Source organism: Lates calcarifer, linkage group LG3 (genome assembly GCF_001640805.2).
Source record: "Lates calcarifer isolate ASB-BC8 linkage group LG3, TLL_Latcal_v3, whole genome shotgun sequence".
Taxonomy (NCBI): domain Eukaryota; kingdom Metazoa; phylum Chordata; class Actinopteri; family Centropomidae; genus Lates; species Lates calcarifer.
In genome coordinates, this window is record NC_066835.1 from 4,950,230 (window position 1) to 4,962,532 (window position 12,303).

The following is a 12,303-nucleotide window of genomic DNA, read 5'->3' on the forward strand; positions in this document are numbered from 1 at the left end:
CTGCTGTGTAACTTTTCAATTGAAGTGTTTATTTTATTTTTGCAGCATCTTGCACTGAGGTGTAAAATTACATTCCTTCTGTCCATATTCCTGTGGCTTTGAGAAATACAGTTCTCAAGGTCTCATGTATCTACACTATGGTGAGATATTGGTGCAGCAACAGACTAGACAAACATAACATTACAAACATCACAGATAAACATTACATATCAAATATGGAAATCAAACTAAGAATTACATGTAATAATCCCAAATTATAATTTTAGTCACATCACATTTTGAAGTAACTGGAGGCAAAAAATATTTCAAGTAATGGAGATTTTTTTATGCTAAAATTTGCCTTTGGACACTCCCATTCTGTTTTTATTTATCACATATATGCGATGTTGATATTATATAATTCATATGTTCATATTATATAATGAAATATTTTTTTATGTTAGATGTTTGATCGAATTTGAGGGCTGTTTTACCGATTGAAAACCTTTGAATGATCGAGAAAACCAATAAATAAATAGCAGTGAATATAACAACTTCATAGAAACCACTAACACACGGAATAGCTAATTATTAATGGAGAAATTTATGGTGTTTCAAGATGTAAGAATTGAGACACTAACTTTAACAGTGGTGTACCATAGATCCACGGTGTGCACTATCTACATGGAACAGTGCAGTCTTACTGTTACCGATGGGGGGCGCACTGACGCCATCTTGCTGTTTGACACCGGAATTATATCACCTTCCTTTTCCGCCGCAGCTCCGGCGCCTGAAGCACGAGTGTTCATCTTTTCTCTCATCACGGGAGACGAAGTGAATATACCGAACAGCGTGGCAACACACAGCTGACAAAAATGGTTAGTGTATTCCTTGGTAAAGAAATTCCCGCGAGTTATATTCTGGCCCGAATGATGCTCAATGCCCTGCCGAGGCTGTTAGCTTCGGTTTATGCTAGCATATCTGCTTTGGCTAACGTTAGCTTAGCTTTTAGATGAGCCAGCGTTAGAATAAATGTTGGCTAGCTAGTGTTAGCTGCGTGATGTAGATGATGTACGATGATTCGTCGGCCGAGCTGGACAGGTGCACCTGATATTAAGATAAACAAGTAAACATATCTCTAATTGCTAATTTGTCAGCACAGACCACAGCCCCAACATGTCTCCCTGTTAGAGACGTTACTATTATTACATCTGTTCAGTTGAAGACTATCCTCACCTCTAGTTGACAGCTGTTGTTTTACTAAATTGGCAAGACTGTCCAGATGTTGATGTTCATTCTTCCCCACAGAAACCCATCCTGCTCCAGGGCCATGAGAGGTCCATCACTCAAATTAAGTACAACAGAGAAGGAGACCTACTGTTCTCTGTGGCGAAAGACACGGTGAGTTTAAAGTCATTCAGATTTGCTCTGACTTCTATCGTTATTATAGTATTCACCACACACGTTTGTTTTGTTACTTATTTGGTATATCTACTGCAATGTCTCCAACCGCAGGTAGCCAACGTGTGGTACTCTGTCAATGGTGAGAGGCTCGGCACCTACAATGGACACACAGGAGCTGTGTGGTGTGTTGACTGTGACTGTATCCTTTATAAGAAATACACGGCTATATGTTGTTTTATCACAGTTGATATAGTGTCTGTATGTAGCTTTGTTAGCTGATGTCATACCTGTTGGGTTCCTTAACATGTCCTCTCTCAGGGGATACTAAAAACGTATTGACAGGATCAGCAGACAACAGCTGTCGATTGTGGGACTGTGAGACTGGTAAGAAATAACAAGTTGCAGACTGAGAATGAAGTGTATGTGTGTGGATGTGGGTGGTCTGTGTTGCACAAATTCTCCAGCTGCAGTATGTGATCCTACATCTACAAACTTACAGTGCCTCTGCCCCTCCTTCCTGCACAGGTAAACAGCTGGCCCTGCTCCACACCAACTCTGCTGTCAGGACGTGCGGCTTCGACTTCAGCGGCAACATCATCATGTTCTCCACAGACAAGCAGATGGGTTACCAGTGCTTCCTGAACTTCTTTGACCTGAGGGATCCACAGCAGATTGGTACATACCAGACACTACACACAGACTGATGTTTTCTCAGCAGTCACTTTAATTAAACCCTTAAAAATATGGCTATAGGACCAAACACGTTCAGCTTTTTTCACAGGTTGATTTGTTTGTTAAATATGGATTGTACATCTTTGTTAAACTAGTTAGATCACTTCCTGTGAAGTCATGATTGGACACAATCCCCTTCTTGTTATCAGTTGCTATTATGTGCTAGCTCATATGTGACTGTCTGAAGATTAGTAGAGACAGTTTGATATTTTTTGAGGCGAATTCATGCAAGATGTGTGAAAATCATTGTGTTTAAAAAGTTCAAATTGTAATTTTCCTCTGCAGGGAACTTCACGTAGCCCTTTAGCAGTATGTAACAAAGCAGCAAGGTCACAAGTCACTGTATGAATAGTCTTTTGTGTATTTACCTTGTGACAGTTTCACTGTTTATATATATATATATATATATTGATCAGCAGGACGCCTCTTAGTGACATAATGAATGAATCTCTCTGTCTATGCAGAGGACAACCAGCCCTACCTGTCGATACCCTGCAGTGAGCACAAGATCACCAGTGCTGTGTGGGGACCTCTGGGAGAGTTTGTCATTGCAGGCCATGAGAATGGAGAGTTCAACCAGTTCAGCGCCAAGGTACTGGGAACATATGAGAATGTAATTTCAAAGATTAGTTTATCCTCGTATGTTCTGATGACTGTTTTATTTGCGGACAGTCTGGAGAGATTCTGAAGAAGGCCAAGGAGCACACCAAGCAGATCAATGACATCCAGACATCGGTGGATCTCACTATGTTTATCAGCGCCTCAAAGGACAACACCGCCAAGGTAAGACCCCAGTCTACTCTGGGCCTTATGACACAGCCATGATCACAGTTTAGGATATGTGGATCAATCAATTTGTCACTTTTGTCATTTTAAGTTATGCTTGTAGGACAAAAACATAATAGTTTCAGGTATATTGTTAAAATTATACTTGAAAAATGAAAGTTGTCTGTCTAGACAGATAAGGATCATTACACTGTTTACAGCTGTTGGTGACAGTGTGACTGGTTTTGTATTAAGACTTTGTAGAGTTAGATTATTTATGAAGGGGAGGTAACAGTCTGTATGAAGGAATTAATATATCAGACATATTGATAGAACTAAAATTAGTTTAGAGTCATTATTTGTTTCAGTTACTTCTAGATGAAGTGCCTAGACCTAAATCACTAGTCCCAGGCTAAATCCATAATGTATTCCGAAACTGAATTTGTGTTTGATATCATACTTGTCACTGAGTGTTGGCTACCTTGTGTGTTTCCTCTCAGCTGTTTGACTCCACTTCTCTGGATCACATCAAGACTTTCAAGACAGAGAGACCTGTCAACTCTGCTGCCATTTCCCCCATTATGGATCATGTAAGAGGAAACTCGCAGTCACAGCATGTGTTCTACTACAACATCCAAATTCACTGACCTTTGACACTTGTGTATGGTGTGTGTGTTTCAGGTGGTGATGGGAGGTGGACAGGAGGCCATGGAGGTCACCACCACCTCCACCAGGATCGGCAAGTTTGAGGCCAGGTGAGGTCATGATTTCATTAAACTGGGCACAGTTCAGAGGTCTGAGGTTTATACCTCACAGGAACCAAATTCTCTGCTCACAAATCACATGGGAAAGCACATTATCAGGTAACATGACTTGGGTTCAAGTGGTAACCAAGCTTTATTCTCTATCAGGTTCTTCCATGCTGCCTATGAAGAGGAGTTTGGCAGGGTCAAAGGGCATTTCGGTCCTATCAACTGCGTGGCATTCCACCCTGATGGCAAGAGGTAAGAGACGAATAAGCTTCAAAAACATGCTGCTCTAAAACATAAAGTAGAGGTCAGAACTGCTTTGTGTTTCATCATGGCGCTAACGTATTTCTCCTTCTGTGGTTATTGTCTACAGTTACAGCAGTGGAGGAGAAGATGGATATGTCAGGATTCATTACTTTGACCCACAGTACTTTGACTTTGAGCTGGAAGCATAAACAGTCAGGCTCCTCAACCCCACAGCTTCATCATGGACTAGAGTCACACATTACATCAACTAAAGGAAGAGAGGATACAAGAGGTGACATTGTTTTGACTGCATCTCAGTGGCAAGAGTGTGGTGTTTTTTAAAGTCATTTTTGTAACATCACTTGGAAACTGTCTTGGTGGAACCTGAGGCATAAGAGTTCAATTTTTGTACAAAGCTGTTGTGACTGGACTTTAAACCACACTCCCTGATTCCTGACGTTTATTTAATCTTAATTCTACAGCTAAGTAGAATTTGAATTATTAACACTGTTGTAAGCCATTCCACCATGAATCAATATAAAATTACTTAATCAAGCCATATTTGTGTGATCTGTATCACTGTTACGTCATTCAGCAACTGATCATTTTGCAGTGATCTAATACAATCCAAAACATGCCTACATTATACAAAAGCATAGTGATATAACTGGAATAAAAGTAGTTTTTGTGCTCATTAAGTATGCTGTAAGTGATGACATCAGAAGACATATGTATTCATTTTTCTTTATTTTTTTATAACAAAGTTATGATAATGCACATTTCACAAGGATAGAACTCCAAACAAACACATGTAGAGGGCCATTTTACCAGCTCACTCTATCTTTATGTATAATGGTACAAAATATCTAAAACAGGTCACTCACTTCCCAACATAACCCTCTGAGGAGGTTCGCAGCCATTCACACAGTAACATACAAACAAGTCAGGAAGAAAAAGGAAAAACACTGACCAGATATTCATAGGAAGATGGGCTAAAGGGACAGACTGCGTATTCATGATTTAAAATAACTTACTGAGCAGAGACTGGGGACTGTGAAAAGTGGCAACTGTCTGGGCAAAGGGAGAGTAATACATACATGCTAAAGGCGAGATCATTCTAAACATGCATTCACTGGTAAATTAACACAGCGGGACAAATATCAATTTGCCAAAGGCTGGTTATTCAACAGTATCATAAATAGATGTTTAAAAACTAACAGAAAAGCCTTTTTGCATGTGAGCACTAGACTTAGAAAATCATTATGTCTCTGCAGGTATTTTTGCATGGGCCCCACAAACATGATACTAACAGTAACAATCTGGGTGGTTTTCTTCACATTAAAGCAGACCTGGTTTACACAAGAGCTGGAAAATATTTATGGCATTTGTTTTATACTACATTCAGCACCAGGTGGGTGGGGTTTACACTCAGCACACAACAGCAACTGGAGGGGGCAAATTTTGAATCAGAAATTTGTCATTTTATCACTGATCAAATACTCTGATGTGGCTGTATAAACTCTGGTCAACACTCACAACTGCTGCTTCACTGAGCATGGAAACAAATGCAAGTAACACAATGTAAACCAGGTTTGCCCATAAGAACACATAATAAAAACAGGAATACAAGAAGGTCCTACTGGCATAGGAAGAGAGTAAAGGAATCAGTGGGGCTTGGGAACAACAGTACAACCGTCAACTTTCTCCCTGTACCGGACTTCAAGTTGTCTTCACCTCTTCTTTTGGTCTGAAACACAAAGACAAAAATGTTAAGCACCAAAATATTTGGCGACAAACTGTCAGCACGGTGACTTCCTTTTATTTTTTATTGCAAGTTTTGACCACCAGGGTTTTACAGAAACCATACTGATACTCACCATTCAACCATCTTGGCATTGTTCTTCATTTGTACAATAAGACTCTAATTAGATAAGAAAATAGGTCTTACTTGTGTTTCATCCCCACCACATAATAAAAAAGTGGCCAGCAAAGGTAGCTGTGAGTTATGTGCCAGGAGAACATGTTTATTAAGCAAGGTTTCTATTCGAGTGTAGCATATTTATACTACATTTGCCTCAAAACTGTTTACTTTTTAAAGTTAATTGTATGTTTTTTGTGCTGTGCACTAATACCCAGTGCAAATCAACAATATGAAGATGCCACCTACAATCTGAAGAAAGGGAATGCATGGCTGAAGAGTTTTTACCACTAAACTGAGCGAAGGCAGCAGCAGCATCTTCTCCAATTTGATTATGGCTGTTAAAACCAAATACTAATGACAAACATGACACTGAATCAGCTGTTGAAAGATGTTAGTGAACTAGCCTTCTGTAGAAAAGAGGAATACACCCTGACAAGTCAGGCTGTCTCTTTTAATTTTGCTGCCAACATATGACACTACTCTAAATTACTTTAACAAATCACCACTGCATTGTTAAGTCACAGCTAATGGTAATTTTAATATTTAAACATTTTTAATACCTAAATGTTTTTATTTCACTGCACTGCAGCATAAAAAGTTTGCATGTGTGTTCCAGAACATAACGTTTTAACCCAATTTATAATATCTTCCATTTAGAAATGCCAATCAGATGCACTGACTGTTATAGAGCTTGGAGGGAAAACTTTCTGCTGCAATTTCCAGTGCTGGTCTTTGTCACTTATCTCAAACTAAAATCTACTGAAAGTAGAGCAGTGACTGGTTCTACTTCCTCTATATGTGGAGTTAATGTTGTGAATATACAATGGCCCTAACCCAGAAGTCTGGTGTAATACACTTTAAGCTTTTGATGTATTCAGTGGTGCATATTCATTGTGGTGGTGCACACTGAACTTGCAACACTGTTACAATCCACAGTTGCAGGTTTTAAAAAAATGTTCATTATTACTAAGTCAGACTGTGCTTGTGCATTTCTCTTACCCTGACGTGTCCATCTTCTCTTCCTCCTTCTCCTCCTCTTTCACTTCTATCAAGAAAAGCAACAGGACAGATTAATAAGATTAAAATTTAGTTCATCTATAAACACCAGGCTGTGTTGTAAACAAGTTTTACCTTTCTTTTCCTCTCCCTCCTTCTCTTCCTCCTTCTTCACTCGTTTAGCTTTCTTGTGGTTGGCTGCGTTTCTGCGGCCTCCTCCCTGACCATCTGCCTCGTCCTCTGAGTCAGAGAACTCCTCCTCACAGGCTATCCTCTTGTCATGGGCCCGGACTGAAAATAAACCACAGGTATAATTCATCAGTATCCCTTTAGCGGCAAACACGGGCTAGATCTTGACCACAGGGTACTCACATCTTTACTGTGTTTTTAAAAGAAGTCTCTTACTAGAGATGCGTTTGTCTGGGTCCTCCTCATCCTCGTCTCCGCTGTCAGGGTGGGGGGCATCCTCGGGGATCGCCTGCATCTGGACACCGGGGGCGTGAGGCAGCATACGGAGGTTTTCAAACAGACGCTGCTTGATCTTCTCCAGGTACTCGTTGGTGTTCTGGTTGGTCATGTTGGACGGGCTGATGTGCAGCTTGAAGTCGGGCCCGAAGTACTCAAAGTAATCGTTGTAGGGCAGCTCGTTGGGGATGGAGCAGTCCAGGGCGACGGCCGTTTCATAGGTCCAGCAGCGGGCCACGTTACGAATGGTGTAGCCTCCGCCGCCCAGCATCAGCAGCGGCAGGTTGAAACTTTTGATGTACTCAACACATTTGGCATGGCCTACAGGAGTCAACATGTACTCATGCTCAGTTCTCAATACTACAAAAGCATTTCTGAGTATATATTTTTGCGTGTGTGAGGTGTGTTTATACCTTTGATGGTGAGGTTGAAGCAGCCCAGTCTGTCTCCAGAGAGAGAATCCGCTCCACACTGGAGTACCACAGCACTTGGCTGATACATCTCCATGACTTTAGCCATGATCTAAAACACACACACACCCAAATTAAAACTCTTGCTCAGAGAAGGAGTCTGATTGTGGTAATTACACAGTACTTAATAAAAACTTACCGGTTTGAAGATGGCTTCATAGGACTCATCATCAATGCCGTCTCTAAGTGGGTAGTTTACTGCATAGTACTTGCCCTTTCCAGCTCCAATGTCCTGCACACATTGGACATATCACTGAATTACTGCACACATGTGAATAGATAATGATAACTGGTCTTTAGAAGAAAAATGAGAATAACTAACTAACCCTCAGGTCTCCAGTGCCAGGGAAGTACTCTCCATACTTGTGGAACGACACAGTCATAACTCTGTCTGTGGTGTAGAAGGCCTCCTCCACTCCATCACCGTGGTGGATATCAATGTCTATGTATAAAACCCTCTGGTGATACCTAGACACAACAGATAAAACAAAAGTCATCTTGGGTGAAAGAACATCTAATCCATGTGCACAAGGAGTTCGGATGCATCCGCCACTTATGTAAACATCTAATTATCCAATTCAGCCACCTTTGCAGCAAAGTGAAAACGCTGTGTTTATCTAAAAGAAAATGTGAAAACAAATAAATTCTTGTGCAAATCAAACAGGTGACAGACTCAGACAGACTGAAAAGATTATACTGATGGATTGGGACTGAGCAAACAAGGCACTTGTTGTCATCTTTGAAAAGGCAGAAAGAAAGGAAAAAAGAAAGAAAAAGACAAAGGCAGCAATCTGGTGTTTGGCACTGAAAGAAGAATTGTTTGATTGTGTGCATCAGACAAAGCTCCGTGGCAGGTGTAGATGTAATCCTAAACCATATCAAAAATGTACGTGCCAGACTCCTTCTGTGGTCCAAATGAGCAGGAAAAAAAAACGGTCAGACGGGTAGAGAAACAGGATTTTTGTGTAGAAAAAGAAGACAGCAGAGAAGCTCAGCTTACTTGAGCAGCTCGAGGATGGCCAGGACGATGTCGTTGACGTAGCAGAAACCAGAGGCCTCAGACTTCTTGGCGTGGTGGAGTCCGCCCGCCCAGTTGATGGCGATATCTGTCTGTTGTTTGTTCAGCTTCACTGCTCCAGCTATGGGAAGGAACAAACAGAGTAAAAATACTATATTAATTATATTGATTTTGGTGTGTTGATCCTACTGATTTAACTGTATTTTTTCTAATGGGGGGGGGGCTTTAAAACAAAGCCTAGATTACAATGTGATTAACTACAAACTGAGGTTTCTGTACAATATATCACGTATGTCACTCCTGTATGAAAACAGTGTGTCAGAGTGATAATCTTTAGTGTGCCTGGAATAACTTACCAACAGAGCCACCTGTTGAGAGCTGACAAAACTCAAAAAGACCATCAAACACTGGACAGTCCTCTCCGACATTGACTGTGGGGAAAAAGAACAAGACAAAAATTAAACAGATGTGGACAGTAGCAGTACTTCAGCGTCCACTGAAAGAAAAGCTCGACACTCACATCTCTGCATCTGTTTGCTGTACTCAGACATGTTGTCTGGTCGGATGGACCTCAGGAACTTAATGTAGTCATCACTGTGGTATTTTGTCATCTCTTCACCACTGGCTTTGTGTGGTCTCTGGAAACAGACAGAAAGGTGTTAGGTTTGTCCAACAGTAAAAACACAGCTGACATATTCTTGTTAGTTTTAGATTGGTAAATCCAAAGACATATAATTTAAAATATTTGTATTATTTTTTTATATTTTTTTTACAAATATGGGAACCAATGAAATGTGAGCACATCCTCCAGCACAGTCACAAACTACATACACACACTCCGACAATAACGGTCAAACCTTCTGGGCGTAATTCACACTTCTAAATTTATAAATTTATGTTCTGCAAAAACACCTCATAACTCCCAATGCATGAGCCTCTGGTAATGTGACTTACTGTAGCTACTGTTGTGTCTCAGTCAGTCAATTAGTTATAATTAAACATTGTTACAACACCTATTGTAACACTGTTGTCATCTTGCCAGGTCTTTACCTGTCCTCATGCAATTAAGGCGACTTGAGTTTCAAAAAGCACACACATGACCTGATGTCACTAGAAATATATCATTTGTTAATATTTCAATGGAAATATGACTGACTTTGTGTCAACTCACATATTAATATCTGTTTGTTCAAGAGCAGGAAACTAGAAGCCTAAGCAGTACATAGTTCCCTGACTGAGTAAGGAAGTGATGCACTGATCTGAAATGTTAATCGAAGGTCAGTGAAGGAGTCTTCTTTTTTTTTTACAGCGACTTAGTAACGCTTTAAAAACAGTCAACGAAGACATATTATTGAAAAATACTGAAATACTCAGCACTGTTTACACCTGCATTCTTTTGGTTCCTTGGATGCTCAATATTATTTACATCTAATAATGTGCTGAATTTCAATATATGACAACTTTGATTCTGAAAGCTAGTAATATGCAGTAATCATGAACTGGCCTATCATGTAAGATCTTCACATGGGGATTTAAGAAACTAGTGATTTATCAGTGAGCTAGAATTTTCAAATCAATGCCGACTAAATAACACACTCTTGATTGCAAAGAATTAAGGTTGGAACCGGAGTACCCTGTCAAAACATGCTGTCAGCTGGTACATAACCCCAGACTTTTTTGTTGCTTACTTGTCTCAATTAGGTGAGTAAAAATCATGCCAATCATAATCCAGTAAGAATATGGTTAACAATTGAGAAACTGCAGTGAAACATAACTCTAACTTAAACCTAAAGCGATCTCAGGTTTGTGTGGAGTGATTTAACTTACATAGATCTCCATTTTCCTGTACAGTCCATAGTTAAGGAGGAGGTTGTGTGTCATGCGAATCCTGTGGGGTTTCATGGGATGTCCTTGGCCATAGTAGTAGTTCCCCACATCACCTTGGAGAGAAAAGATTGTGCAGGTAAGTTTACAATTCAATATTTGTCTTACATCCCACTGCTATCATTCATTTAGTCTCTCTTATGTTTAGAGAACTTCATGCCAAATTACATTCAATGATATGCCCTGATTATCTGCAAATACTGCAAACCTTTGAGTAAATGAGAATGTCTTGAATTGAAATGAGCCAGTCCTCATTTTGGCCTGCATCCAAACCACCACGCAGTTTGTGTTGCGACTATTATGACCTGTTCACCTGTTATTCCCACACTGCTCAATACACAGTGGAATGAATGAATATTAGAACATAGTCACATTTTCTGGACTCTAGCAGTAAATACTCAGACGCTGACCTGTCCATCTGACCTTTATGTTTGCCAAAATAAAAGATAGCAGTAGAGCATTGTCGCAGCTAAATCATGCCACTTGTAATTTCCACACCATTTTATTTGACGTGTTTATGCATAACTGAAAAATGAAATGCAAAATAACATGACGGCACTTAAGTGCAAACCATTACTTTAGTGAAAACTTTTTGGTAAATAATCAAACTGACAACCGGCGCATCAGTCCTTCACTTCTTGGAAGTTGTTAGCAAGTTGAGGGAGCACTGATGTGATTAGCGCCGGTTAGCTTGATGGCTCGCTAACGATCCCGCAATGATCAAATTAGGTCACATACACAATTCATAATCTAATCAAATGCTTAAATAAAATGAGGACATTAGTCTGAACATTGGATAACGTGAAAGCAAGACGAATACCGGATGCTACACTGCGTGCAGGTTCAAGCTAACCGTTAGCTGAGCATACCATATAGCTAAAACAGGCTACTTGGCCAATCGAGCAAGCTAGCGTTAGCTCGCTACACCGGCTAGCTAGCTTCGCCGTGCGGCACACTTTTTAAAAAACAGATAAATGTTAAATTTTCTGAACATATGCACGCCTCCAAGGCTACTTCAATCATTAGAGAGACCGAGGTGCACAAGCTGGATATTTACCGTCATAGTAATAGCAAACTTTTTTCTTTGTTCCTTGAGACAGCGCCATTTTACACCAATTGCCCCACTGATTCGTGCCCACCGGTTCCTCTCTTGCACTGGGAGCTCGCGTTGAGTTCTTGTCAGCCAATCACAGATGCTCAACCGCCCGACTGGGAGGCGCTGGTTTTACAAACCGAGGACCGCCGAGCTACAACCAGACAGTGGCTGTCTAGACTATAACTTATTGTCCTCAGAGCACCTGGGTATTGTGTTTTATTCAGTGATGGAGAGGTGAGAAAAATAACTTAGGGTAACTTTTAATATCCAGTAACTCATAATCGATTAATCAGACAATTAATTAATGATATGCATGAGCAGCTTCTTTTGTCTTGTTCTCTTCTGCAGGAAGGGAAGTCATAAATCACTGGGATTCAGTGTCATCGTCCTTTTGAGTGTGCTCAAGGAAGGATACTCCGCTGGAGACAGGGGTATATGAAGACATGGTTGTAAAAGTCAAGTTATTCAAAACAGAAGACCCCATTTCCACAGTTTGTGGAACCTGCAGGTCCATCCTGACCTCCCAAGCTGCACCACACCACTAACAGCAGTATTATTTAGTATTATTTAGCAGTATT

The 12,303-nt window shown here is 40.4% G+C and overlaps 2 protein-coding genes across 2 annotated transcripts; one reads left to right on the forward strand and one right to left on the reverse strand.

The window, feature by feature from the left end:
- The first annotated feature begins 701 nt into the window (after positions 1-701).
- On the forward strand, positions 702-4,434 carry eif3i (eukaryotic translation initiation factor 3, subunit I). The gene is made up of 11 exons (XM_018701353.2): positions 702-857; positions 1,288-1,380; positions 1,495-1,582; positions 1,702-1,767; positions 1,909-2,058; positions 2,580-2,707; positions 2,788-2,898; positions 3,381-3,470; positions 3,562-3,635; positions 3,792-3,884; positions 4,003-4,434. The coding sequence occupies exons 1-11, from the start codon at positions 855-857 to the stop codon at positions 4,082-4,084; spliced, it is 978 nt and encodes a 325-aa protein (XP_018556869.1). The 5' UTR covers positions 702-854; the 3' UTR covers positions 4,085-4,434.
- Positions 4,435-4,605: 171 nt separating this feature from the next.
- On the reverse strand, positions 4,606-11,832 carry hdac1 (histone deacetylase 1). The gene is made up of 12 exons (XM_018701352.2): positions 11,687-11,832; positions 10,573-10,685; positions 9,266-9,383; positions 9,102-9,176; positions 8,728-8,866; positions 8,054-8,195; positions 7,867-7,959; positions 7,671-7,779; positions 7,198-7,578; positions 6,928-7,083; positions 6,796-6,841; positions 4,606-5,622 (listed from the first exon to the last, which is right to left on the reverse strand). The coding sequence occupies exons 1-12, from the start codon at positions 11,733-11,735 to the stop codon at positions 5,595-5,597; spliced, it is 1,449 nt and encodes a 482-aa protein (XP_018556868.1). The 5' UTR covers positions 11,736-11,832; the 3' UTR covers positions 4,606-5,594.
- Between the last annotated feature and the right edge of the window lie 471 nt (positions 11,833-12,303).

Coding starts and splice junctions, on each gene's coding strand:
- eif3i (XM_018701353.2), top strand. Junction 1,583..1,701: donor GTGGTGTGTTGACTGTGACT/GTATCCTTTATA, acceptor GTCCTCTCTCAG/GGGATACTAAAAACGTATTG. Junction 2,059..2,579: donor GAGGGATCCACAGCAGATTG/GTACATACCAGA, acceptor CTGTCTATGCAG/AGGACAACCAGCCCTACCTG.
- hdac1 (XM_018701352.2), bottom strand. CDS start 11,735: ATGGCGCTGTCTCAAGGAACAAAGAAAAAAGTTTGCTATTACTATGAC. Junction 7,084..7,197: donor CCCAGACAAACGCATCTCTA/GTAAGAGACTTC, acceptor GTTTATTTTCAG/TCCGGGCCCATGACAAGAGG. Junction 6,842..6,927: donor GGAGGGAGAGGAAAAGAAAG/GTAAAACTTGTT, acceptor TTTTCTTGATAG/AAGTGAAAGAGGAGGAGAAG.